At 33.4% G+C, this 26,070-nt stretch overlaps 1 protein-coding gene across 1 annotated transcript in view; it reads right to left on the reverse strand.

Moving 5' to 3' along the window:
• Window positions 1–2,143: 2,143 nt before the first annotated feature.
• The window catches only part of si:ch211-1e14.1 (UPF0606 protein KIAA1549), an 89,843-nt gene continuing 65,916 nt past the window's right edge, over window positions 2,144–26,070 (reverse strand). The window contains 10 exon segments of the mRNA XM_056478321.1: window positions 2,144–2,962; window positions 4,412–4,539; window positions 5,771–5,916; window positions 6,633–6,685; window positions 8,786–9,112; window positions 11,052–11,196; window positions 14,820–15,049; window positions 15,202–15,407; window positions 21,404–21,540; window positions 24,941–25,146. Coding sequence (XP_056334296.1) covers window positions 2,723–2,962; window positions 4,412–4,539; window positions 5,771–5,916; window positions 6,633–6,685; window positions 8,786–9,112; window positions 11,052–11,196; window positions 14,820–15,049; window positions 15,202–15,407; window positions 21,404–21,540; window positions 24,941–25,146 — 1,818 coding nt within the window. The 3' untranslated portion in view covers window positions 2,144–2,722.

The following is a 26,070-nucleotide window of genomic DNA, read 5'->3' on the forward strand; positions in this document are numbered from 1 at the left end:
AAACCAATGGTGAATGATTCATAACAGTATTTCTTCATCTTTGTTAACATTAGTTAATGGGGAAAAAATATTTATTGTTAACTCACAGTGCATTAGCTAATGTTATAAAACGACTGTCTGGAATACTTGATTCTGATTGGTCAGTCATGACAATTCAAGGTGTTTTATTTAGAGAAAACAACCGCTGAAACTAATAACACAGATGCATATGGGTACTTCAGATCATCCTGACCATGAGTGAACACGTTCATATTTATATGCATGTCTGTTATGCTGCTGTATTAGACTGTTTGGCGCCATCTAGTGACTAAATAATATATAGGTTTGTAGTCCCTTTATTCATCAGTATTGTTCATTCTTAGTTCATGTTAGTGAATGCGTGAACTAATAGAACCTTATTGTAAAGTGTGACCAATGATTCAACGGTGAAGGCAGTGACACAGCAAATAAACAACACAATATGAAAAACACACGCAAACCTCTAAAAGAAGACTAATGCCAGGCTCAGACTACACATTATTTTGGTTTCTGAATCAGATTGTGATTCTTGGCAAACAATCATCTCTTGCAGTAATGGCTACCAAAGCACAATCAAACCAATGCTAGCCTTTCTGTTTTTTATTTTGTGATGCAGCCTAGATGTGGCATCACTTGTCAGCAACTATACCACAGTATTGGTATGCTTACACTAGTGTATTTTCATTTAAAATTTTTCTTAGGCTTATGCCTGGAATACAAACTAGTTCTGTAATTTTAGACACTCAAAAATTGAGACTTCTGAAAATACTTCTGAAGAAGTTATGTTTTTCGATGTAGATGACTTTAAAAGGCGTGGCTTCCCATATTCACTCCCTGATTGGCTGTTCTGGATTACTGCATCTCCTACCTTGATTCGTTGAGCTCTGAGTTTTGCTTTGTTTTTGCGAGACGTTTTGAGTAAAAAAAAATCATGTGGGTTTTGTATTTAATTATCTTAAAATGCCACAATGTTTTGGTTCTACTGTAAAAACGCATGCACAAAAAGGAAACTTTACCATGTTAAATTTAGTCTTGAGACTTACGGCTTGCTTGAAAAAAAAAGTTTTATTTTAAGTTAATGTTAAAATCTGTGATTGCGCATGATATCCTATTATTAGCTGTGTTTTCATCCAAAATTGAGAATTAACAAAACTGGTTTATCACATAAAAGACGTGCGAATAAAGCACCGTTTCCATCCAACGAGTCAAAGCGAACAAAATCGTCACTTCCTGATTATCTGGTGCCAAATATCAACAGTAAAAACGGAATTTGCTGTGGGTGGAGAAGCTGCGCGAATCTTTTCTTCATTTAATAAATGACTTGTGCCTCAGAAGGCAGTCCTGACATGCAGTGAACGTGCGGTGGCGTTTGAAGGTGTCAGACGCGGAGCACAGACACTCTTGATTATTCTGGAGGTCATTAATAATATAATAACACTAATACTGTGATGTTTAAGGCGTTTTAGAATGACCAAAACAACAGTTCAGATGTTTTACAGTGTGCTCAGCCTGCTGGTTTATCCATTCACACCCATTTTTATCATTACATGATCTCTTGTAACAAAATCCCTTGACCTTTTTTAATGCGCATAGCGGAATTTGTTCGCTAAAAGTGTTTCCATGGCAGCTTATGTGCATAATTTTTTATCAAATAAAAAGTTTATCCTGCTCAGTTATGTGCATATGGTTTTTTTTTTTTGAGCATTTTCAAAATGTATCCGCATCTTGGCGTGTCCATCAACCGCCTTTTTATGCGCAGATCCAAAATGCTCATAAAACAGGTGAATGGAAACGTAGCTATTGCTAACTTAATCAAATTGAAATGATTGATTGTACAGTCTGTGCTGCCAAATGATGACTTTTTATGTGAATACTGGAACGAGAGTGAAGTACGAGGCCTTTTTCCCATAAAATTATTTGAAATGGCACATTTGGTTGCCAAAATATTGTGAAAATAGTTCCAATTGTTACACATGAGACATTGTATAGCATTAAATTCATTCAGCTAACATGCATACTAGACCTATTATGTTTATAATGAATAATAATAAAATTTTTCTATAATTACAGTTACTTCATATTTTTCTGTTTAATTCATTCAATATTTAAAGGATTTTCTGCCAACTTCAATGTGATTTTTTTACTCTTAGCATGATTTAATAGTAATACCATTAGAATTTGTGTTTTATTTTGTATTTGTATATATGCTGCAGTTTCATACTTTGTTTTCCATGTTAGAAGCTAAAAGCATCTATAAAAATAATGGAAAATCCATTACTGTTAAAGATTATTTCATTTTAAAATGCTGTTAAAATCAAAAGACACCAGTGTAAATGTAGTCATTCTGTGATAAAACAATTGATTCTTGTGTCCATTATCATTTGTGAATCAACCTACATCAAACAATTCAATACTGTGTAGTCTGAACTTGGCATAAACGCTTGTGTCGTGGCCAGATTTTGGCTTCAACATCCTGGTCTGCCTCCAATCTATAAAGAAGGTAAAAAAAACATTATGCTTCAGTCTCGGGACAAGACTTGGGGAACCGAAGAGGAAGATGGAAATTAAGGAGAAATGTCTACTCTTCCTGTCCTAATGTTTTCTGCCACCAGGCGGCAGCAGACGCTACATGACAGTCTTTGTCCTCCCGAAAACGCCACTTCCATGGGAAGCACAGTGCAGTGTAGTGCAGTTTCGGCCAGTCTCAGCTGTGGTAACTGGGAACTGCGGCCTGTTTCTGGGAGAGGCGCATCAGTTCCTCTCGGATGGCTTTGATGAGCGAGGCGGACGAGTGGTTTGGAGGTGAGGGCTCCTCGAGGGGAGTGGAGGGAGGGTAGCCCAGGCCCAGAGAGTCCAGGTGGGCTGGAGCAGCAGATGGCTCCTTCAGGCCATTTCTGGAAGTCTGGAATACAGAGATGGAGGTGTAGTCAAGAGAGCCAAAATCCTGAACAAAGAAATGAAGGAGAGAAAGAAGGAAGGAGGGAAGAAATGAGGGAAAGAAGATTTGATAAGGTTTGGAGAGTTTGACAGAGCCTCTTATTGAAGAAGTAATAAGTGAGAATAGCTATAGAAGAGAAATATTTGTAGCCTCCCGACTGCAGCTTATAATCTTCATAAAGATTTCAGAATCAGAAAGACACACAAACGAAAAATGATTTCAGAGTAAAAAATAAATTAAAACAAATAAAGATGAACACAGTTGGGTGTTTTTGCTACTTTTTATTACTAATAAATGCCATGTTAGGTTATTTTTGTTTCCTTTCATTATTTTCATTCTCACAAAAAAAGCTTTTTCATGAGATGCTTTTTTCAATTTCCTGGCTAATAAAAAAAAAAAAACAAGATTTATAATAATAATAATAATAAAAATAATAATATGTATATACAGGGCTTGATATTATCAAGCAAACAGTTACCTGAAAATTCCGTCCCCCAGACTTTACAGTGAATGCTACAGTTATTTTCATAGCTGACTTAAAGCCAATGGAAGTCTTTTATCCACTCTTCGAAAAGTGTAGATGGTGTATTAACATTCACCACATGATCAGTAATCAGATGTGCCATTATTTGTAGCTTTAGGTGGTTTCTCAAACAAAATCTGTTTGTGTTGTTTTCATTCACATCTTCAGCACTTTACATTTTCGCGTTTGTAGCTCTCCCTGTCATCAAAGAGCTTAGAATCATTCTATGCTCTTTGCTGTCATCTGAAGGCTGAAGGCATTGACTGAGTGACAGACAGCTGATACCTGCATTTCGTTGCCTTGTACTTGTACATGTGTGATGACAATAAATTGAATCTAATCTAATCTAATCTAAATTTTAACCAATCCATTCGCGTTCAGTTCTAGAGGGGCAAGCATTGCAGGCTTTGATCACTGCAGCAAGTTGACATGATGCATTCTGTCCTAAATCCACGCATGCAGTGAAAACGGGTCGCACGCAACAATTTTATGCACTCGCACAAATGCTCCCAAATATATTTTGAGGTCGCATAGATAAAGTTTTGGGCGCATATGTGACAAAAACGGCCGCAATTTCGAGCCCTGTACATACATACATACATACATACATACATACATACATACATACACTGTACATACATACATACATACATACATACATACATACGTACGTAAAGTAGTAAGCAGTTGAAGTGGATTAAAATAGTTTTTCGATAGTTTTAGGACAACTTTGATGAAAGGTTTGATCCACTTCAAATGTTGACTACTGTATATCAAATTAAATTCAATAAACATTCTGTATAAAAAGTCTGAGCTTAGCTTGTGAATAATAAAGTCTAAAAATAATGAAAAATGTGCAAAGAATATCATATATATGTATATTTGTGAGTGTGTCCATTTAAAATGTACTTTGGAGAGTATTTCAGACTTACAGGCTCCCTGTTGTTAGCGAGTTTGTTGTCGTCCTCAGGATACGGGCTCCAGTTTGACCCACTGAGCTGTCGGCTGTCATTTACACGACCTGTTAGACCAACGTGACTTAGATGATGCAGCTGTGCACCTGTAAACACACATGCATGTTTTACATAGTGCATCGTGCTTATCTATGCATCCATCACTCTACCACTCTAACCCTTTAGTAGTCAAATAACCATAAACGGTAACTAGGCATGGGCTGGTATGAGATTCTGATGGTATGATAACCTTGGATAATAATAACACGGTTTCACGGTTTCACGGTATCACAGTATCGTGATTACTGCCCTAAAGTAAGTTCTTTATAAATGTCTGGGAAAAAAAACTAAAACTTTCCCCTTTGAACACAATAAATTTTGAACACAATTCTATTTTGAGACAGTAAACATGTCTGGCTAAATAATTTAAATAAATCATTGTCTTCTGCTCTCTTTATTAGTTTCAAAAACACAGTTTTCTTTACAACTTGAAAGAGGCATCTTTGGATATCTTTCTGCTGGAGATATTGTTATCCTAAAAAATAAAACAAACAAACAAAAACAGGTAAAAAAAATCGTACATATAGACGAATTACCGGTTTGTAAACATTCAGGATGCGTGTGCAGCGAGGTTGCATAAAAAAAAACAGGAGCGCTAGCATTTACAGCGAGGGAATGACATCCAATGCAGTACAGAGTTTGTTGTTGTCTTTGAAATAAGTTATATTGATTACATATTATATATATTATTTACATAATGATTTAGTGTATTATAACAGCTTGTTACCCAGTGATAAGCACAGTTATTCAGCAAAATTAACATTAAATTGAGCGGCGTTCGTCTGACAGGTCCATTTGTGATAGCACCTGGCCAAGCATCCAGCCCGAAATATACAACAATCTCATTGAAACTACAAGTGATTTTACAAAAAGAGAAGTTAAAGGCCTACAAGTCTTTGGATGCCAACAATTTTGTTCTGTGTGGTCATGTGCAAGAAATAACGTTCCATGATTACTAAAAAGTTTGAATTTAGCATCCTACCGCACAACACGACATGTTTGCTATTGCAATCGGCCTTTTTTTGCAACCGGGGACTTGTGTGACGTAGGTTGGTAATTCCTCTATAGAAACGTTGGAATAATTTTGCGATTTTAAAGCCATGAGTTTTCCAAACCGTGGTATCTCTTGAAACAGGTTTTCGTCACATACCTAACGGTAACTTCAACAACACTGACTAAAATGTAAAAACCTTTTTAAAGTCATAAAAGTTCAATAATCTTATAATAACTCCAATAACAATCCAGGATTTTTCCAATAAGCATTTCAATTTCTCGTACCTGTAGTGCCCCCTACTGGTCGTGGTCTGGCAGAGGAGGGCAGCTCATCAGTGTGTGTCCCTCGACCTGGGTAAAGTGACTCTGGCGGTAGATGATCAGCAGGCAGGGATTCTCCTGAAGGCATGTAGCTGGACCCCAATCCCTGTCTGTAGAGACACAAAAACATCAGAGACCAACACTGCACCCCACCAAAAAACAAGACTTCACCAATCTCACAACAATCAAGGCAAGTTTATTTATACATCACATTCTACACACAATGATAATATAAAGTGATTTACATAAAGAATAATAAAAGAAACGAAACACAATAAGTATAAGAAATACGCAAAATTAAAATGATTGAAAAATGTGTCAAAAAGGAACAACAACAATAAAGGATACACTCATGCAAAGTGATTGGAAGCACTGTTACTTTGCAAAACATCCCACAAAATATCATTAGAGGACGAAATTTGTACTAGTGCTTGACCAATATATTGATATGGCTGATATATCAACTGATATGCTAGCAATGTAAACACCTTTTGACAACAATCACTTAACTTCTTGAGTTCACAATTAATAAAAAGTGATATATTGTTTGTAAATAAGCCAAATTTCATGTTTAAACTATTTATTTTTTATTAAAAATGTAACATCCAGTGACAAGTAAGGTGGTTAAATCATTCTAAACAGCAGTGTTAAAACAAGTTAATATGTTAGCAGTATGCTAAGTCATATTTTACACAATAGCAAGCTGCAATAGTTATGCATGTTTTATTTTTCAGAAGCTTTATATGAATGTCTTGTTAACTTAACGTCAGCCAAACTGCTCTGTAAGAAATAGGCACAGCACTGGCCATAGAAAAAAAATACCCACCTATGTAGTAAACCTTGCACACTGGAAGGAGGCAGACCTAATTCAGCATATCTCTGCAAGAAATACACAAAACATGGGCAGTTGTTGAGCTTAAAACAGGTTGATGATTCTTGGCAGTGCCACATTCCCTGCTCCATCTTGAATGGCGTTGTTGCTGTATGTATATATTGCACTGTATTGCTGTATTTGGCCTTCCTAAGTAAAGTGTTTCATATTAAGGTCTGTGTGGACAGACAAGGCTTCAATTTTTTAGTAGTTTATTTTCAATCTGTGGAAAACAGAGTATGTGTTCCTTGGTTGCGATTTGCTTAAATCGCTGTAATATACGCATTCATAATGAAATCAGTCAATAACTGACTCCATTAAACCACCATCAAGTACACATGCTTTAAAATACTAGCACTTTGTATATTTATTTGTGCAGGCAATTTTTTTCAGATTGTTGCTGTTATTCAATCTTTAAGTAACACAAAAATATTTTAACAAAAAGTATTAAAATATTATGAAAAATATTTACTCATTAGTATCATTTTACATTTAGAAATCAGCGTTCAACAAACTGTGGATACTAAACTGCTTCTCATATGCTTGCGTCTCTGGTCTGAACGGCAGTGAATGGAGCGTGAAGTCTAGCACAACCACAGCTTTAGACAAGGGGAAATCATACAAATATTGGACTGTAGAAAGAAAAACAATAATTCATCATGTGCTTTTTAAACACATGAATAAGCATCATCTAGTGGTTTCTCAGACAGGATGTGTTCTCAAAAGACCGGAAAATCATATGTCCAATCGCTCAGAAAAGTAATAGCACCTCTCTTCTTAATAAACCACACAATTTGAAGAGGCATTCATAACTTTATAGCAGGATGATTTAAGATCAGATTTAGTTTAGAAAGTGCATACAATCTGAAATTTCTAAGCAACGAGGGAAGATAAAAGCCCAAGATTCTTCAAGTAAATGCGAAGAAAGAACTGCGATGATATCGTTTTGGATAAAAGCAAGCCAAAAGCAAGGTTGTTGGTGTTCATTTGAACAGTTTTAAAACAGTTTTCCCAACCAACACTTTCTAGAAACGAAAAACCTTTCAAATATTAGTTTAAATATGATCATGCAATAAGTGGGTGTGGCTCTGTAGCTCCACCTACTTTGTTTTAGAAATTATTTTTTATAGTTCTATTCATCTATCTATCTATCCATCCATCCATCCATCCACCTATCATTCTGTCTGTCTGTTTGTCTGTCTTTTTCCTTGTTAATATTTTTATATATTTATATATATATAATAGTTAATATACATTTTATTGGCTTCCAACTATCACAAGTTAAAAATATAAGCCAATATATTTGTTATATAAACTATGCTCAACATAAATAAGTTCACCCCCTTTTAAAAAAGTATATTTTTATCAATTTCTCAGTATAACCAATATATTTTTACGCATTTAAGCAAAACAGGTTTTATTAAAAAGTTATTTCCATTAAAATAAAAGTTTAGTCACCAAACATCTTTAGGAAAAGAAAGAAAATACATTTAAATTCAAATGGGAAATTTTATTGGGAAAAAAAAAAATAATAATAAAATAAAATAAAATAAAATAACTAAAATATATATATATATATATATATATATATATATATATATATATATATATATATATATATATATATATATATATATATATATATACATATATATATATATATATATATATATATATATGAAATATAAATAAATTATTAATATAAATTAATCTAAATTGTATATTTGTTTATGTTTTTCTTTATTTATTATTATGAATTTATGTAATATTTTCCCCCCAACATATTAGTTTGGGTTTACACATTTTTTGGGCTTTGATCTTAAGCTTTTTTGTTAGATTAGTTCGTTTTGGCTTTGGCACCAATTAATTTAATGTTAATATTTAAAAATATATATTATTGTAAATGTATGTTATATATAAATAATAAACATCCTATAGAAAATATTAATTTAAAAGAGAGATATGTGAGGAGTGTACTCTTTTACGCTGGGCACTGTATATACAGTACACACCCACACACAAAAATAAAAAAAATCTTAAATATTTATACATTCCACCAATGCTAATTATTAATAAGTAAATCAGTAATCCGCTTTGGTTAATCTTACCCCTGTGTAGGGATTCAAAGGCAGGTATCCTGGGCCCCAGGGCCGTGGTCCCCGTGATGGTGGGCTCAATGGAGGCGGTGGTGCAGGGTTGATACCAACCCCGGGCAGAGTGATGCCAGCGGTGCTGCCCTGAGATGAAGGAGACACGAGGGCGAAGGCATCATCCAGGAGAGAGTGCATCTGCTGCCGGGCCTCCTCTATGGAGGGCTGAGGAGGCAGGTAAGGGGGTGGTGGAGGAGGGTGACCCGGAGGAGGAGAAATCGGACAGTGGAAAACATCATCCGTCGGGGATGGGCTATTATGCTCTGGACACTGGTCTGGGTCCGACTGCAAAACCAAATCAAATGACAGATAATAATCATCTAAAAAAAGTTACACGTTATTTTATTAAATATACAATTTTTATATTTAAACAAAAATCGTTTGAGTCACCAAGGTGTCCTTCCTTAATATAGAAAAACTGGTAATACTGTGAATATTGTGCATATAGATATTATAGATTTCAAGAATTTTCAAAAGGCATTGCTCCAGTCTTCAGTGTTTTTCGCTGTTTGATAAAGCAAACATAACTGTAGTTTTGTGGTGTGATCCTCAACGTTTTTATTACTGCAGACCAGTCAATGCTTGACAATTTTACCGTGGACTGGTTGGATTGCCTCAATGGTTCGAAGGTTGCTAGGCGACCATCATTTGTTTTCTCAGAGAATGACAAGCTGACAAAACATTGCTGTCACTCTGATACAAGTTTTATTCATGAAGAAAATGACAAAGCACTCCAGTGTTTGGGTGTTCCGTGTTTGTCTAAGATAATTAGTCTATCGAAATGTGTATATTCCATAAAAAGTATAAAGGTGATCGATTAATTCTTGTTATGTGGCTCGTAGCATTCATTCAACTGAGTGTGTCTGGAAGGTGCGTGCGCGTCATGCCACTTGCAAGTGCACCTCTATTGGAAATAACAAACTTGTGCGAACTCTAGAAAAGATGCAATATGTGAATGGCCCCTTAAGCCGCCATCATTTGCGAGCTTTACAGACATGGTGGTTTCACCTAATTTGTTGACAAATGGGTTGCGGATCTATTCCTTGGCAGTTTGCGGGTCCTTCACTGGGCCTTTTACCCTTGGCAAAGGAACTTTCCAAAGAGGTCTGTTTCTTACTCATTTTGCTGCTTGTGGGTTAAATTTGGCCGCTCAAGTGACCGAAAAGTGAGAGAATACGGACATTTTTCAAAATAAAAGACTTTTCAAAATAAAAGATCGTTCTGACTCTGATAATAAATAAAATAGAAATAATAAATGACTTCTTGTGCGGCCCGGTACCAATTGATTCACTGACCGGTACCAGTCCGCAACCCAGTGGTTGAGAAACCACTGATATATACAGTTGAAGTCAAAATTATTAACCCTCTTTTGAAATATTTATTCTTTTTCAAATATTTGATGCAGCAAAAAATTGTTAACAGTATTTCTAATCTTTTCTTCTTATTTGTTTTCTTTCGGCTAAACTAAAAAGCAGTTCTTAATTTTTAAAAAATAATTTTAAGGTCAATATTATTATTATACACTCTTAAGCTATACATTTTTTTTGACAGTCTACAAAACAAACCATCATTATACAATGACCTAATCTAATTACCCTAACTTGCCTAGTTAACCTAATTAACCTAGTTAAGCCTTTAAATAGCACTTTAAGCTGAATATTATCTTGAAAAATATCTAGTCAAATATTATTTACTGTCATCATGGCCAAGAGAAAATAAATCAGTTATTAGAAATGAGTTATTACAAGTATTATGTTTAGAAATGGGTTGAAAAAATCTTTCAGTTGAACAGAAATTGGGGAAAAATAAATATAGGGGGGCTAATAATTCAGAAGGGCTAATAATTCTGACTTCATCTGTGTATATAAAGCTTTTTAATAAACACACATACATTTTTATTTGTCCTTTTTGATCAATTAAAGCTTTCTGAAACAAATCTTTCGGTGAAGGTAGGGCAAGTAAACCTTTAGAAAATAAATCTAATAATATATAATTAAACTTACAGTAATTTATATTATTACTATTATTATTTTTGTGCAAAAACTAGGAAATTATCTGTCTAGGAAATTAGCACTTGCTAAATCGCTGCATGTAGTTGATTAGCAATGTCTTAAATTACAAACATGTGGAGAGAGCAGGAAAGAAACAGCATGGATTTGATTACACAGTAACATGCAACTGCATAATATAAAGAGAGAAAAATAAAATACTTCAGGACACTGACCACATATGCTATGTTATTGACTCCAGGGTATTTCCTGTATGTCCCATCGCTGTCCGTGGTTATGAGCCTGTCTCGATCAGCATCTGTCAGCTCACCGTTCATCTGCTGTTTCCTTCTCTGTTTAGGAGAACGCTTTCCTCTGTTGCTACGAAAAAACATAAACATACACCATTAAGGGAAATCAAACACAAAATGCTGACACATCATTTTGAGCAAAACCAGGCCAACGTGTTTGTTTCAGATGTTCAATACAGTTTGCTGACAGAGTTTGCTCTGGCTGGTAATCATCAAACTACCATTGGTCTGTGGTGATGATGTAATAGTGTGGCTGTGTGGCTCTGCCTTCTTTCATGTGGAAATCGTAAAAAATAAATGAAAACACTAAAGAGCTGCTTTTTAGGAGAATTACTACTATATTGTAATCCTGCTATTCTACTAGTTGGTGTAATTTTAACTGAAGGCAACATTGAAATAAATAAATATAGTCAGAAATATACTATACTGTATAAATATACTATACCAAAGTCCCTTTTAAGTCATTTCACTTGGCGGCCATTTTTGAAATGCCTCTCAGGCAGTATGCTTGGGCATTCTGTATGAATAGGAAAACATCACATTTTCCAAAATTGCTTTCCAAACTTACGATTGAATTTCCTATTAGGAATCACCAATAAAATTAAATAAGAACAGTCTCTTTAGTTTAATTTCTAGACATTCGAATCACACAAAATCTACAGAAACACATGTCTAGTCCAAGCCCCTTCCCTGGAGAATCGTCAGTCTATAGTGATCGATGATTGGCTCCTGTACTAGAAGAGGGGGTGGCTTCATTCGCTATACTGACTGTTAAACTATTCCCTATCCAAAACTATTTGAGTGACATGTTTTGTGTATTCTATAGTGTTTGACTATATGTGATAAAACAGTAGGGATGCATCGATACCATTTTTTTGGAACAGATCCGATTTCCATACCAAGTATAGACAGATACAGATCCAATCCTGATACTATGCCATTTTTTTCTAAGCATGATACAGTTTCTATAGCTCTGGTGCTAAATTTAAATAATATATCGTCTTGAGTAAAAATAACAGACTTATAGACCTACTGTATATGACAGACGACACAATTTTACTAAAAACATGCTTGCTTGCTCTAAACTAGGCTGAATTATTTGAGCATTCGTTATGACATCGTTATTTGTTGTGGTCCAGCTTCTGTTTCCTTTTTTAATATTAAGATTTTTCTTTGAAATCTGTAATAGACTACCACTATTGACACTAATCGTTGGTAAAACAATCAGCCTTTAAGCAAAGCCTGATAATTTCCTGCAGGTTTGACGCAGACTAAACTAAACTGTCTGAGGTCAGTTTTACTCAATAATACCTCGCCAAATCTCGCCGTGAGTGAGATGGAGATAGTAAAAAAAAAAGCTCCGCTTATATGCTTCAGCGCCAAAACACAAATTAGTTTGTTAAATAAAATGTTCAGAAAAATAATATTACAGTGAAAAATTCATAGTTTCAGAGTAGCCCATATTAGGCAAAATATTTTTTTTCTGTTAATGACAATCAATATTGCATCTAACCCTAACCCTATTGTGTCTACGCAACTGGTGCTTGAATGAAGTGCTTGATGCATCACTGAGACACAGAGCGCAGCCCACCGGTATCTGCGGACACTTCCACAACAGCAGCACAAATGAAAGAAATCAGTTTGTTGAGGATCTGTCCAGTGTATTATTGAGCCTTTTTTCATTTAAAGTTTCATGTAGGCCTACTTTGTGTATGAAGAGCAGGTAACAACCCTCTACTCCAGTGTTGCGAATGCGATCTGCTGATCTAACAGGCACAGCACAACATGATTTAGAGGCAGTGAACTTCTTGTTGCATGTTAAAATGAACCCATTCAATGCAAACTAAATGCATTACTCCACTAATTATTTAAACTAACAGGAACAAATAGTCTTGGAGAAAGTTTTTCGTGTTGTCAAGAACGCGTCACATTTTGAATTGTGAATGATTGGAGAATGATTGACAAGCGCAGTGGAGGGAAGCGCTGAACTGAACATTAATTTAACCACTTGAATACTCATCTGTGCGTCACTTTAAACTATAGAATGGCTTCAGAACATTTGGATATAGTAGGCCTACGTGACAACTTTCTAGTGCCTTATAACAGGCTACCTTCATGGCTTGGTTGGCTTATAAACACAGACTATAGCGCACGTGCAAGATCTGATTTGGATCGGTATCAGCTGGCCAATACCCGATCCAGCAAAAATATGCGATATTGAAGCGATATCCGATCCAAGTATCGGGATCGGTGCATCCCTATAAAATAGTATAATCTTTCATGTGGACATCGTAAAAAATGTAAACACTAAGAACCTGCTTTACAGAAGAAATCCTACTACACTGTAATTCTACAATTTTATTAGATTATTATTTTAACAAAAGACAACATTGCAATAAATAAACAAACAAACAAACAAACAAACAAGATGTGATATTACTTGAGTGGAGTGTCAGATTGTATAATAAGATGCTTTCTTGACTCATGTTTTCATAGTGCTCAGATATCTGGTTTCTTTTTATGAGAGCAAAAAGTCACTCTGAAATGCCTGAGCCAAAGATTTTCATTAAAATAAACTTAAAACAGTGTTAAAACAGTGTGCTTTAAAACATATGGTGTCCTACTCTGAACACTAGACAACATGGCAGCGTTTTTTCTCTCTAAATTATATAACGTCTGCACACTGTAGGTGTCATTTATTATATAGAAAAAAGGCAACAATGATATACCTGATTATAGCACCTTCCGAATATTTATAATATTGTTAATTTGTGCAGGTTTTGCTAGGAAGTAATGTAACATAATAAAGATTTTGTCCTCTTGAACATATGCGATGGAAACGGTGATTAATTTGAACATTATTTATATTATATTTAATATTTTTTGCACAATTTAAATGGATAGTTCACTCAAAAGTGAACATTTTGTAATAATTCACTCACCCTCCACTTGTCTAAAACCTGTTTGAATTTCTTTCCTCTGTTAAACACATAAGAAGATTTTTGAAGGAAACTTGGAAATTAGTAGCCTTTGACTTCATTCATTCATTCATTTTCCTTGGGCTTAGTCCCTTATTTATCAGGGTCGCCACAGCGGAATGAACTGCCAACTATTTCGGCATATGTTTTCTGCAGCAAATGCCCTTCCAGCCACAACCCAGTACTGGGAAACACCCATATACTCTCGCATTCACACACACACACACACACACACACACACACACACACACACACACACACACACGCGCACGCACGCACGCACGCACGCACATACACTAGGCCAATTTAGTATATCCAATTCACCTATAGCGCATGTCTTTGGACTGTGGGGGAAACCAGAGCACCCCGAGGAAACCCACACTAACACGAGGAGTACATGCAAACTCCACACAAAAATGCCAACTAGCCCAGACAGGACTCGAACCAGCGACCTTCTTTCTGTGAGTTGACAGTGCTAACCACTGAGCCACCTTTGACTTTCATATTTATTATTATTATCATTATTATTAATTTTTTTTTTTTTTTTAGGATGGAAGTCAATGGCTACCGATTTCTTTAAAATATATATTTTTAAAAAGAAACAATATGCTCATAAAGGGTGAATATAAGTTGAGTACAGTAAATTGTCATTTTAGGGAGAACAACCTCCTTAAATTCTAAACTTTGGGTCAAAACGGAAGCAGGACATCTTTACCTCTTTCTGGGCTCCGTGTACAGCGAGGGCATGTGAATATCTGGATCGAGTATCTTGTCGATCTGCATCTGGGCCTTCTGATAGATTCGGTCCTGCTCTTTGGGGTCGCCGAGACCATCGATGAGATCATCCATGGCAGGGAAGTCATAATGGCCTTTCCTTTTGGCCCTCAGGCGGATCTTATTACGATGGTGCTCGATCTCAGACTTGTGCCTTAAGGCTACTTGAATCTGGAGGAGAAAGAACAGACAATGAGAAGCACATATTGATTATTGCTGATGCTGTGAATCAAATTTAGAATCAAAGCGGCTATAAAAATCAAAAAAGGGCCCCTAAGGAAATGCCTTGAGAAATGAAAATAGATTAGATTCTCAGAAGGTACCTCTTTGTTAAGCTTGGCGTTTTCTGCCGCTCTGTCATTGGCTGTAGCGTTGGGTAAAGGCAGAGCTGGCATTGGCTGCATGGCGATGAGCTGGATTTTATTAGGGAGGCGTTTGGGGCCATCGGCTGGACGTGACATTCGGTCCACATGCTCAAAAATGGAGGCTGAAGATAATGGCTCATCCATGCCATTCATTGGGGGTGGACCTATAAAGAAACAGCAGAGTTTGGAGATCAATACTTGCATTTACCTGATTAAAAGTGATGGTAAAGACATTTACAATATTAATTTAAATAATGAATAAATAAATAATTAATTTAATACATTAAATAAATTTATACTTATAATTAAATAAATAATTTAATACATTTTCTTTTCAATCGCAGAATAATTGAGAAACAAATGTATGGTGGTTTCCTCAAAATGAATACAATCTTAACACTGATAAAATATTAAAGGTGCCATAGAGTGCACTTATTCAATATGTTAAATTGTTCTGCTATCTACATAGTAGGTATGTGACTGAGGTAAGTTTCCCAAAGATGGTGTTATTTGCTCATGTATTACCACTGGATTTAGCCCTCTGAAAAGGTTGGTTTTGAACATATTTTGAATGGTGATCGTCATTGGAATTATAATGAGCTCTGCTTTGTTCTGATTGGCCTTTTTTTCACCAGGATCGTACACAAGAACTTACACAAGAATGATGCAACCATGTCTATGACTCGTGGTACTGTATATCATTTCCATGTACTGAACTCTTGAGCAATGCAAATGTATATGGATTTTCATTATATAGCATATTTAAAATAAAACTTTCTTAAAAATACAATCATATTTTTTGTCATGTAATTTAAATGTAAAACTGTAATAAGATTTTCCTAATTTTATTGAAGTTGCAGCCATGTGGGCAGAAGAGACTTCAAAAATCAGAAGAGACTTTCAAATAAATCTTACCAACCCTTGAGTTTAGAAAAGTAGTGTAAATTACTAAATTCATACTTTATTGTCATGTAATTTTATTGTAAAATTGTAATACAATTTTGCAGTTTCTCTGTTTTTTACTACAAGTTTGGGTTTGAGTAAATATTTTTATTTGTTTTAATTAAGAAAGCTCTGATAACATTTCTTTGTTCATTAAAAAATAATAATAATAATTGAGCATTTTTTCTTCAACAAAAAGACAACTGTTCGGATAAACACTAATGTTTTCAATAGCTGTGACAGAAAATCAGGGTTATTCCTCCCAATATTTATATTTTATCCCTTCTGAAGTTAAAATGGTATTCTGCTGTCTAAAAATGAATAGAAACATGAAAACATGTCACTTTTTTAATTGTATGCAACAAAATGTTCCAAATGCCAAGGTTTTTGAAATCTGGAAGAAATGTCACCAGTGGTTTATAGAATCAAATAAAAATGAATTTTACTGAATATCAGCGAAACATATCAAAGCTAACATATCAATCATGAATCCAGATAAACTGAGTTTTTTCATGTAGCCTATTATTTTTACATAAAAAAACTCTCTGAAGTAACATTTCACACCAGAAGGGGGCAGCACCAGCATCTTCCTGAACCTTTTATATCAAACACCTCAAGACTGGAGCCTGATGAATCCCTTTAAAATAAAAACATCTAACACTACTGTACAAAACAGCATTACTCTTACCAATTCTATTCTTTCCTGTGAGCCAGTAACAGAGGGATGAATGGATGGAGGGAGCATAAAAGAGAAAAAAAATTATGGAAATGAAAACATGAAATAATGGAAATAATGTAAAAGCATATTTGAGAGGAATGCCAACAGAGAAGTTTATATTATTTAAAATTTTAAATAAATGCAGCCATGTTAGCAGAAGAGACTTTGAAAATGAAAAATAATTCTTACCAAACCTAACGTTTTGAAAAATATTGACTGAGCAAATCCATCCATGTAATGTCAACCTTGCCATGAAAAAAAATTAGGTTTTCACTAAAATACGAAAACCATTTAAGTTTTTTTGTGTAAGCAAGTATTTTATAGTACTTTAGAAATACTCAAAAATATATCTGTCAATGTTTTCAAACTATTATATTTGATTTACCAAAGTCACACAAGTGGCAATTTCACATCTGTCCTGTCCATAACGAAGAGGTGGTCACATCCATAATGACACTTTTTATACATAAATGCAAAAATTTAACAGTAAAATCAATCATTTTTGTTCTATAGAGAGCAAATTTTCTCCTTCTGATTAGCATTGTTTCTTTTGGGTTGTGCTGTTTAATTCACAGAATTTCTACGAATTATGTTGTAAACTACATACTTTTTTGGTCACATCCATAACGCATCCTTATTTCCCTCATTTAAAGTACAAAACATGTTTACAGATTGATATTTTTCTGGTCCCTTACCTCTGTGGTTAGTTGTTTTGGAAAATATAAAAAGATGTTTCAATATAATGTTAACATTTTAAACTGTTTTGAGTTTTTACCGCAAATGTCACATCCATAATGCCAGAATTGCTCCAATATTGCTAAAATATGTAAAAACACAATATGTAAAAGGAGCCAAGGTACACATACACAGCAATGGGAAAAAAATAAGACATGCACTTGAAAATGTTCAGTTTCTCTGCTTTTACTGTATTTACAAGGTATGAAAAAACAATCCTGAAAAAAAGCATTTTTTAATTCACTTTTAAATAAATAGTAATAATAATTTAAAAATTAAATCAAGATAATATATATATATATATATATATATATATATATATATATATATATATATATACACACATATATATATATATATATATATATATATATATATATATATATATATATATATATATATATATATATACACACACATATACATATATGCATACATATATATATATATATATATATATATATATATATATATATATATATATATATATATATATATATATATATATATATATATATATATATATATATATATATATATATAAATATTTAAAAAAGAAAAAAAAATTCAAGGGGGAGCTAATAATTCTGATTTCAACTGTGTGTGTGTGTGTGTGTGTGTGTGTGTGTGTGTGTGTGTGTGTGTGTGTGTGTGTGTGTGTATATATATACACACACACACACACACACACACACACAGTTGAAATCAGAATTTTTAGCTCCCCTTTGAATTTTTTTTTTCTTTTTTAAATATTTCCCAAATGATGTTTAACAGAGCAAGGAAATTTTCACAGTAATGTCTGATAATATTTTTTTTTCTGGAGAAAGTCTTATTTGTTTTATTACGGCTAGAATAAAAGCAGTTTTAAATTTTTTAAAAGACTTCCTCCGGAAGAAACAATATTATCAGACAATCTGTTAAAATTTCCTTGCTCTGTTAAACATCATTTGGGAAAATCTCAAAATAAAATAAAATAAAATAAAATATGTAATTAACAAAGCTATAAAATAAAATTTTTTTTAGTATTTTTGTGTTATTTGCTGCTGTTTTCTAGGTCAGATATATATATAAAACAACAAACATGAAACATAATCACGAAAAGAGATATTTATTACTTTTTTCATACCTTGCCATTATAAAGACACCAATTATCTCAAATCTCATAGTAAAATTAAATAAAATAATAATTAAAATATATAATTAGCAAAGCTTTAAACTAAAAAATTCAGTATTTTTGTGTTATTTGTTGTGGTTTTCTAGGTCAGATCTTATAATAAAGCTTTCAATCTCTATGTGATTTTATTTAATTAAATAAAGAAATGAAACAAATTTCAGATTTAAACTCAACCAAAATTTAAAGAATACATTCAGATGATACTAAGGACAAAAAAAAAAAAAACAATTAAACACACTTCTGACTAAAACAATACATTTACAATAAAAACAGTACTGCACAATAAAACACTCTTAGTGTTCAGTTTAAGTAAAGCATGATGGTAAGAGGTGAATAAAAAAAAGGGATTTTCAAAGCAGAAGAGTGTTAAAATGAAAAGAAAGCAGACAGACAGGGAGGAAAGAAAAAGTCAGGTGCTATGATTGAATTCTGTGTCATTTCTTGGCTAGTCAGACTGCAGCCTATTTAGTCTTCTAGAGCAGAAATGAGTGTTGAGAAAGGGTCATCGCTACAGGCACTGTTTGACAAGAGACGAACACACAGAAAGCGGGAGAGAGAGAGATAAAGGGAAAGGGAGTGACAAAGTGAAGAAGTGGAAGAAAAAAAAAACTCCAACAGCCAAGAGTAAAGACGAGGGTTAGTCATCCTTCACAAAGCAGATGGGATGAATGAGGCTGGACTGACTAGAGAGGAAATCAAGAGGAAGAGCCACAAATCTTCAGCTTTTTATTACTTTTCCTTTGCTGTAAAACTCACATCACATGCTCTTTCTCTACTGGCTATTATGGAGGACTAGGACTGTCACTTAATAAAAAATTAAATAAAGAAAAACAAGCAATTATTTGACTTTATTGACAGCCAATGTGAATTAGTATTCAGTCTAAATGTCATTGGCTGCTTCCACATACAGTGCTCAGCATAAATGAGTGCACCCTGTTTTGAAAAAGAATACTTTTATCCATTTCTCAGTGAATATGGGTAATATATTTTGGTGCATTTGAACAAAACAGATTTATTAAACAGATATATTTATTAAAATAATATTTTAGTCACCAAACATCTTTAGAAACAGAAAGATCATACATTTAAATTCATGTGAAATTTTGGAAAAACAATTGACAAATTTTATTAAAATATTTTACATTATTTGTTTCTCTTTTTGTTGTATTAGTATTATTATTTATATAAAGAATTATATAAAATAAACTGATTCAGAAAACTGTATATTTCATAGGATTCAGTTGCATTTAAATATATTCCATTTGCAGTGTTATTTTAGATTTATTTACAACAACAGTATATAAATTACTGTAGCTTTTATTTTTATTTTTAGTCATTTGTTATTTGTGTTAATCATTTTTTATCTGTTTTTTTTCTTAAATAATTTCACCCAGATGTCGAGGCTTTTATATTTTTACCAAGTTGTAAGTTTTATTTATTTTCAGCTTTTATTTCAATTTTAAATTATATTAATGGTTTTAATTTTAGTCTGCATTAATAACACTTTATTGTAACATTTATGCATGTTTTAAAACATGAATTTCAATTCTTCTTCTTTTTTTTCACTATTTATTTTTTTGTTTTGGCAATTTTAGAACCCAGAGCATACATGGGCATAACATAGCATTAAATTGACATCAAAATAAATACAATATAAATACAAAAGAAAATGAATTTCAGTTCTTCTTAGAAGACTTACCTAAATATTTAAGAGAGATGTTTTCAATCCTATATAGTTATAGTTTATATGTTTGAATATGCTGATTATTTATAACACATTAAATGCAAGTAAACTGTCTATATTAATATCAAATTAGCTTCTGTGGAGAGAATACTTCTCTGTCATTTAGTGTAATAGATATATTTATTTAAAAATTAACCATATTCTGACCTGTACTTAATAAATTATATTAAAGTATAATTGCTCATATAATATTTGAATACTTTTTAATGATTAAAATGTTTTTATTTTGCTGAAAGAAGGGTAAAACTGATGGTTTAAAGAATTATAGCAAAATGTAATTCAAAGTTATAAACATTTTGGCATATATTGATTATAAATATATTGTTTTATGTATTAGATTAGAAATATTTTAAATATAATTTTAATACATCAAAATATAATACAATTTTTTTTTTTAAATGTGCCTAATGAGACTTTTGGCATCCAAGCTATTGTTACACTGAATTAAATGATGGTGTTATTTATTGTTTATTTGTTTATTCAGTTATTCATTGGCAGTGATTTTATTTATTTATTTGCTCAGAATGAAAATAATGCTGTATTTACCTGTATTTGATGCATGAAAACTCTTTTATCATCTTGTATTTATTTTTAATAAATAAATAAACCAATTTATAATTTTTGTCATTTACAGTCCCACCATGGGTTACCAACTTCATTACATTATACATAAATATGAGGACTAAATCCTTCATATATGTCAGAAATTGTTTACAACTGTATAAAATGCAAAAGTGAGACAAAGTGTGTCTGTGAGACCAGTTTCAGTGTCTCTGCAATTTAATAGCTGAAGAAAAAGTATTGTGATATGTAAATATTTGACGGCAGGTATGGAGTCCAAACTTACCGTTGAGTCCGTTAGCAGCCGCTTTACGTGTTTGCTTTGGATCGGTGGGCAGACCAGCAGGTCTCGTGCCCTCCTCAGGTGAGCCTCTATCACTGGCCGGATCACTACCAATAGAGTCGCCCTCTGATGGGGAAATCCTGATAAAAACACACAAGAAAAATGCTTTCATTTTAAACCATATATCTTTGTCAAACCAATATCTGTGCATTTTGCAATACAATTGATATTGTGATAACATTTTACCATGTGATGAAGTTTAAAAAGCAGCAATTCTATGGAATTATATTTGTACCAATAAAAATAAAGCAACTTCATATAAACGAATGCAACTTTTCCATAATTTGTCAAAAACACTTTTACAAATGAAGAAAAATCTTAAACGTGTTAACTAAGTCTCAAAAACTGCTCTCTCGATGTGTTTCTTTTATTGTTAACTATTTTCAGACATTTTTTTATGAATGCAATGCTACAGATTTCACGTTAAATACTTTAATGCTGATAAAGAAAAGTGGTTTACATGCATGGTAAAATCTTGCAGATCACAGAGCTTCCCATCAAAAGCTCACTAGCAAATCAAAGTAGACCATGATTAAGCCCGCCCCCATGTGTCAAAATAGTGAACGAAAAATGTGCGAAGCATAAGCAAAATCAGTTGCATCAATATCATACTTGCAAATATCATACTTGCAAATAATAAGAAAATAAACAGTTAACGAATTAAATATACTGGAAAAGTAAGTTTATTGTTTCTATATTTTTATAATGTCATTTTGTTTTCCAATATCTTTCCACTATTTTTTAAATGTAAACTCAATTAATCTCAATTAACAACTCAATTAATGGCTAATTCATACATATACACCTTTTTGTGTGCATAATTCTTGGCTATAATTCACGGCTATAAGTCACAACCCAATTCCTCAAAACACAGCAGACATCCTTATCTGACAGACAACAATATTTATCCCTCATCCAGTTTTGATGAGGCATGTGTCTACAGGGAAAAAGCAAGAGGACGATGACCTAATCCTGTCATGCTCCAAAAGAGCACTTTCAGATCTAATGTGACCACACAAAGGGTCAGAATTTGGTCATGAGTGCATTACCTATTCACAATGCGCTTATAGTCTAGATAAATGACTAAAACTATTTTTTATTGTTTTAGTTTAGATTGGTTGACGTGTATTAATGAACAGAAAAACACTTTTTGCATTTCTAAAATAAATTAGTGCTGTCAAAAGATTAATTGTGATTATTTGCATATAAAGTTTGTATTTACATAATGAAAATATATGTGTACTGTGCATAAGGCGACACGGTGGCTCAGTGGTTAGCACTGTCTCCTTAAAGCAAGAAGGTCGCTAGTTCGAGTCCCGGCTAGGTCAGCTGGCATTTCTGTGTGGAGTTTGCATGTTCTCCCTGTGTTGGCATGGGTTTCCTCTGGGGTTTCTGTTTCCCCCACAGTCTGAATAAACTAAATTGGCCATAGTGTATGTGTGTGAATGTGTGTGTATGGATGTTTCCCAGTACTGGGTTACAGCTGCTGTGTAAAACATGCTGGATAAGTTGGGGGTTCATTCCGCTGTGGTGACCCCTGATAAATAAAGGGACTAAGCCGAAAGAAAAAGAATGAATGCATGAATATATACATATATATTTATGTTGAGAGAATGAGAAAATGTTTATTTATATTTATTAAAATCTAATAAAAATTATATATAAATAAAAATAATAAAATGGTTTTGTTGCGAGTACACACACATTATGTAAATACAAACTTTTATTTTCAGGTACTCATAATCTTGGTAAGACATGAGATCTGTAGTAACTTCACCCCCAAGACCCTTTATTGATCAGAGTGAGAGATGTAATCTTCTTAAAAAGCTTTCTATTGATTAACAATCGACTCACTCTTAGCTAGATTTCAACATTTAAATAAATGGACAAATTATATTAATGAGGTTCCTTCAGCAAAAAAAAGCAACAACAACAACAACAACAAAAAAAAGACTAGCTTGAGGTTTAAAAATAGATTAACAAATTAACAATGAGATCCACTATTACAGTTTAAAGCTCTATTTTTAATTAAGAAACTACTTTAAAGTTATTATTAGTAAAGTGTTTTGAGTAAAATGTTCATTCGTGTTTTATTACATAAACTACTGATATAATGTCTTCAAAATTTCAAATAACAATATTATCATTTAGGTTTTCAGTCTTAAATATTGGGAAGAAAGCGTATCCACATATTTTACACAAATACAGCTATGGACCAATTGGAAATTCCCAATTTCTCTGGATTAATTAGGTATGGGTTTATTTTTGACTTATTCTATAACAGTGTTTTATTCTGTAACAATGTTCTGGTAACATTTCTTCTTTTATTTCAAATAAATAATGTCCTTTAGTGCATAACACTTCGGCACTTTAAAGATTGGCATTGTGCTGTCTTTTTAATTTCATGCAACAAAAACAAAAGCTCTAAATGATATCATTTTCATTACAAATTTGGAAGAAATGTAGTTTAATTTTTTTTATAAAACATTTCATGTTTTCAGACCTAAATATTAACCCTGGTGTGCTGTTGGGGATGTTTTAATCCACTCTGCTGTGATTTTGAGTCTTAATTTGGCCACAGCTTTCTCTGCGTTTCAGCAAATAGAAGAATTTTTGGTGACAAATCTTAATTTAACAGATAACTTGGGAAAATGCTTTGTACTCAATAATACACTCTGGGCAAATGTACTGTCCTTCATAATGTTTGTGGTTGTTTTTGCCCCATTGACTTCCATTATAATGACATTTTTTGATTGCAAAGCCATGACACCATATTATTACGCATTCTTGCTTGTTGGTGGTGTTCCCTGTTGGAAAGACGTACAATTGGTAATTTTTGCTGTTGATCATCATTTGCAGTGCAAAAAAAGCTTAGTTTTTTAATTTATATGGAGTATAGTGTGTGTGTGTGTGTGAGAGAGAGAGAGAGAAACCTTTGCGCACTAAGAAATATAATGATAAAATCAAAATAAGCACCTCAGCTATCAGAACATAGTAAACACAGTAAGTGTATTTATGCACGGACACTTTAAGTTGCTATTTTACTCCATAGAACTCTATATAAAGGCCAGAAACTTTTTTGCACAGGCCTATCTAATGGGTTATTGGTGCCAACTGATGATCAACAGTAAAAATAAAAAATGACCTCTTCTTAACAGGGAACACCACCAACAATCAAGAATGCATGATTACATGGTGTCATGGCTTTGCAATGAAAAAATGTCATTATAATGGAAGTCAAAACCAGCCACAAACATAACAAAAGGGTACTTAATTGAACAATACACAAGGGTTAAGAGGGTCTGGTAACCTATCATAATATAATGACTTTTGTAAATGATATTAACATTTAGATCAAATACTGTAAATGTCATTGCTAGTCCATGCTACTAATGGAACAGGAACTTATTCTCAAAGTGCTATCAAAAACTGTGGCTAAAATGTTTCATCCTGAAGATCAAAGAAACCCATCAGACTTACTGTCCCCTGCGTCTTTGGCCACTGCGGGATGCTTTGGATGAGGATTTGGACTTTGGTGTGGGCACCTCTGCATTCTCAGCTGGGCTTTGCTCCTTTGTGGGGACCGGAAGTGGCAACGGGTCCTGAATGACCATGAGATCATCCTTACTGTGCTGTCCCATGTGCAGCTTGGCAAAGTCAAAACCCTTCACACTGGGCGCCTGCAGCTGAAGACAACCACAACAGAAAGTATTCATTTAGATAATCAAAATGAATGCAGAATGTTTCTTTTTTGGCAAGAATATTAAAGAACTGCAAAAATGTAGTGATGAAGGTTACACAAATTGAGGTTTAATTACCACTATTATGTTCTTTGTGCGATAAAAAAACGTTAATGTATTGTGTAATATGACTAGTTAGATAGACTAGCTAGATAGCAAAGTAAAAAAAGCCAAAGTGGATAATAAGTAAGGGATAAAGTACATCCAGTCGGTTATCACAGAATAAAGCCCTACAGTTTTATCGGCAGCCCAACGGAGTGCTGTTTTATAAAACTGAAGGGCTATATTCTGCAATAACAACCACCTAGATGGATTATCCTGTTTATTACATGACTAGTTGAGGCAAAACGTAAAATTAGACACTAACACTGTTCCATAAAAGGTTTTTTGTGCTGCAAAAGCAAATAGTTTACAAGCACTTCCCAAAGATGAAGACTTGGATGCAATCCTTAAACAAACCATTTCAGACAGTGTGAAAAAGGAGGTGATGCTACAATAAATATCACCAAGAAATATTTTTGATTGGTGATGAAAACCTATTGCAGAAGAGCTCTAGAACAAAAGCTGTATCTTTTAAAAAGGATAATAAAGGTACTTTAAAATGACTATAAGCTGTCTGACAAAAACTATAGGCAGAATCAGGCCAGGCTTTGGTCTAAATGTCTTAAGAGACACACATGTTATTTGTGAAGCATAAAGAGAGAATATGAATCTCCCTAATCCACAGATTGTCACAGTGTCATTTAAATAAATTGGGCAGGAGGATAGTAATTGACTCTCAAAGAGACAATGATAAGGCTGAGCATTCAAAATGGATGCACTTGATTAGAGGTCAGCAGACTGACCGCGGGCCAGCCGGCTGTAATGGCC

This window comes from Danio aesculapii, chromosome 18, assembly GCF_903798145.1.
Source record: "Danio aesculapii chromosome 18, fDanAes4.1, whole genome shotgun sequence".
NCBI lineage: Eukaryota > Metazoa > Chordata > Actinopteri > Cypriniformes > Danionidae > Danio > Danio aesculapii.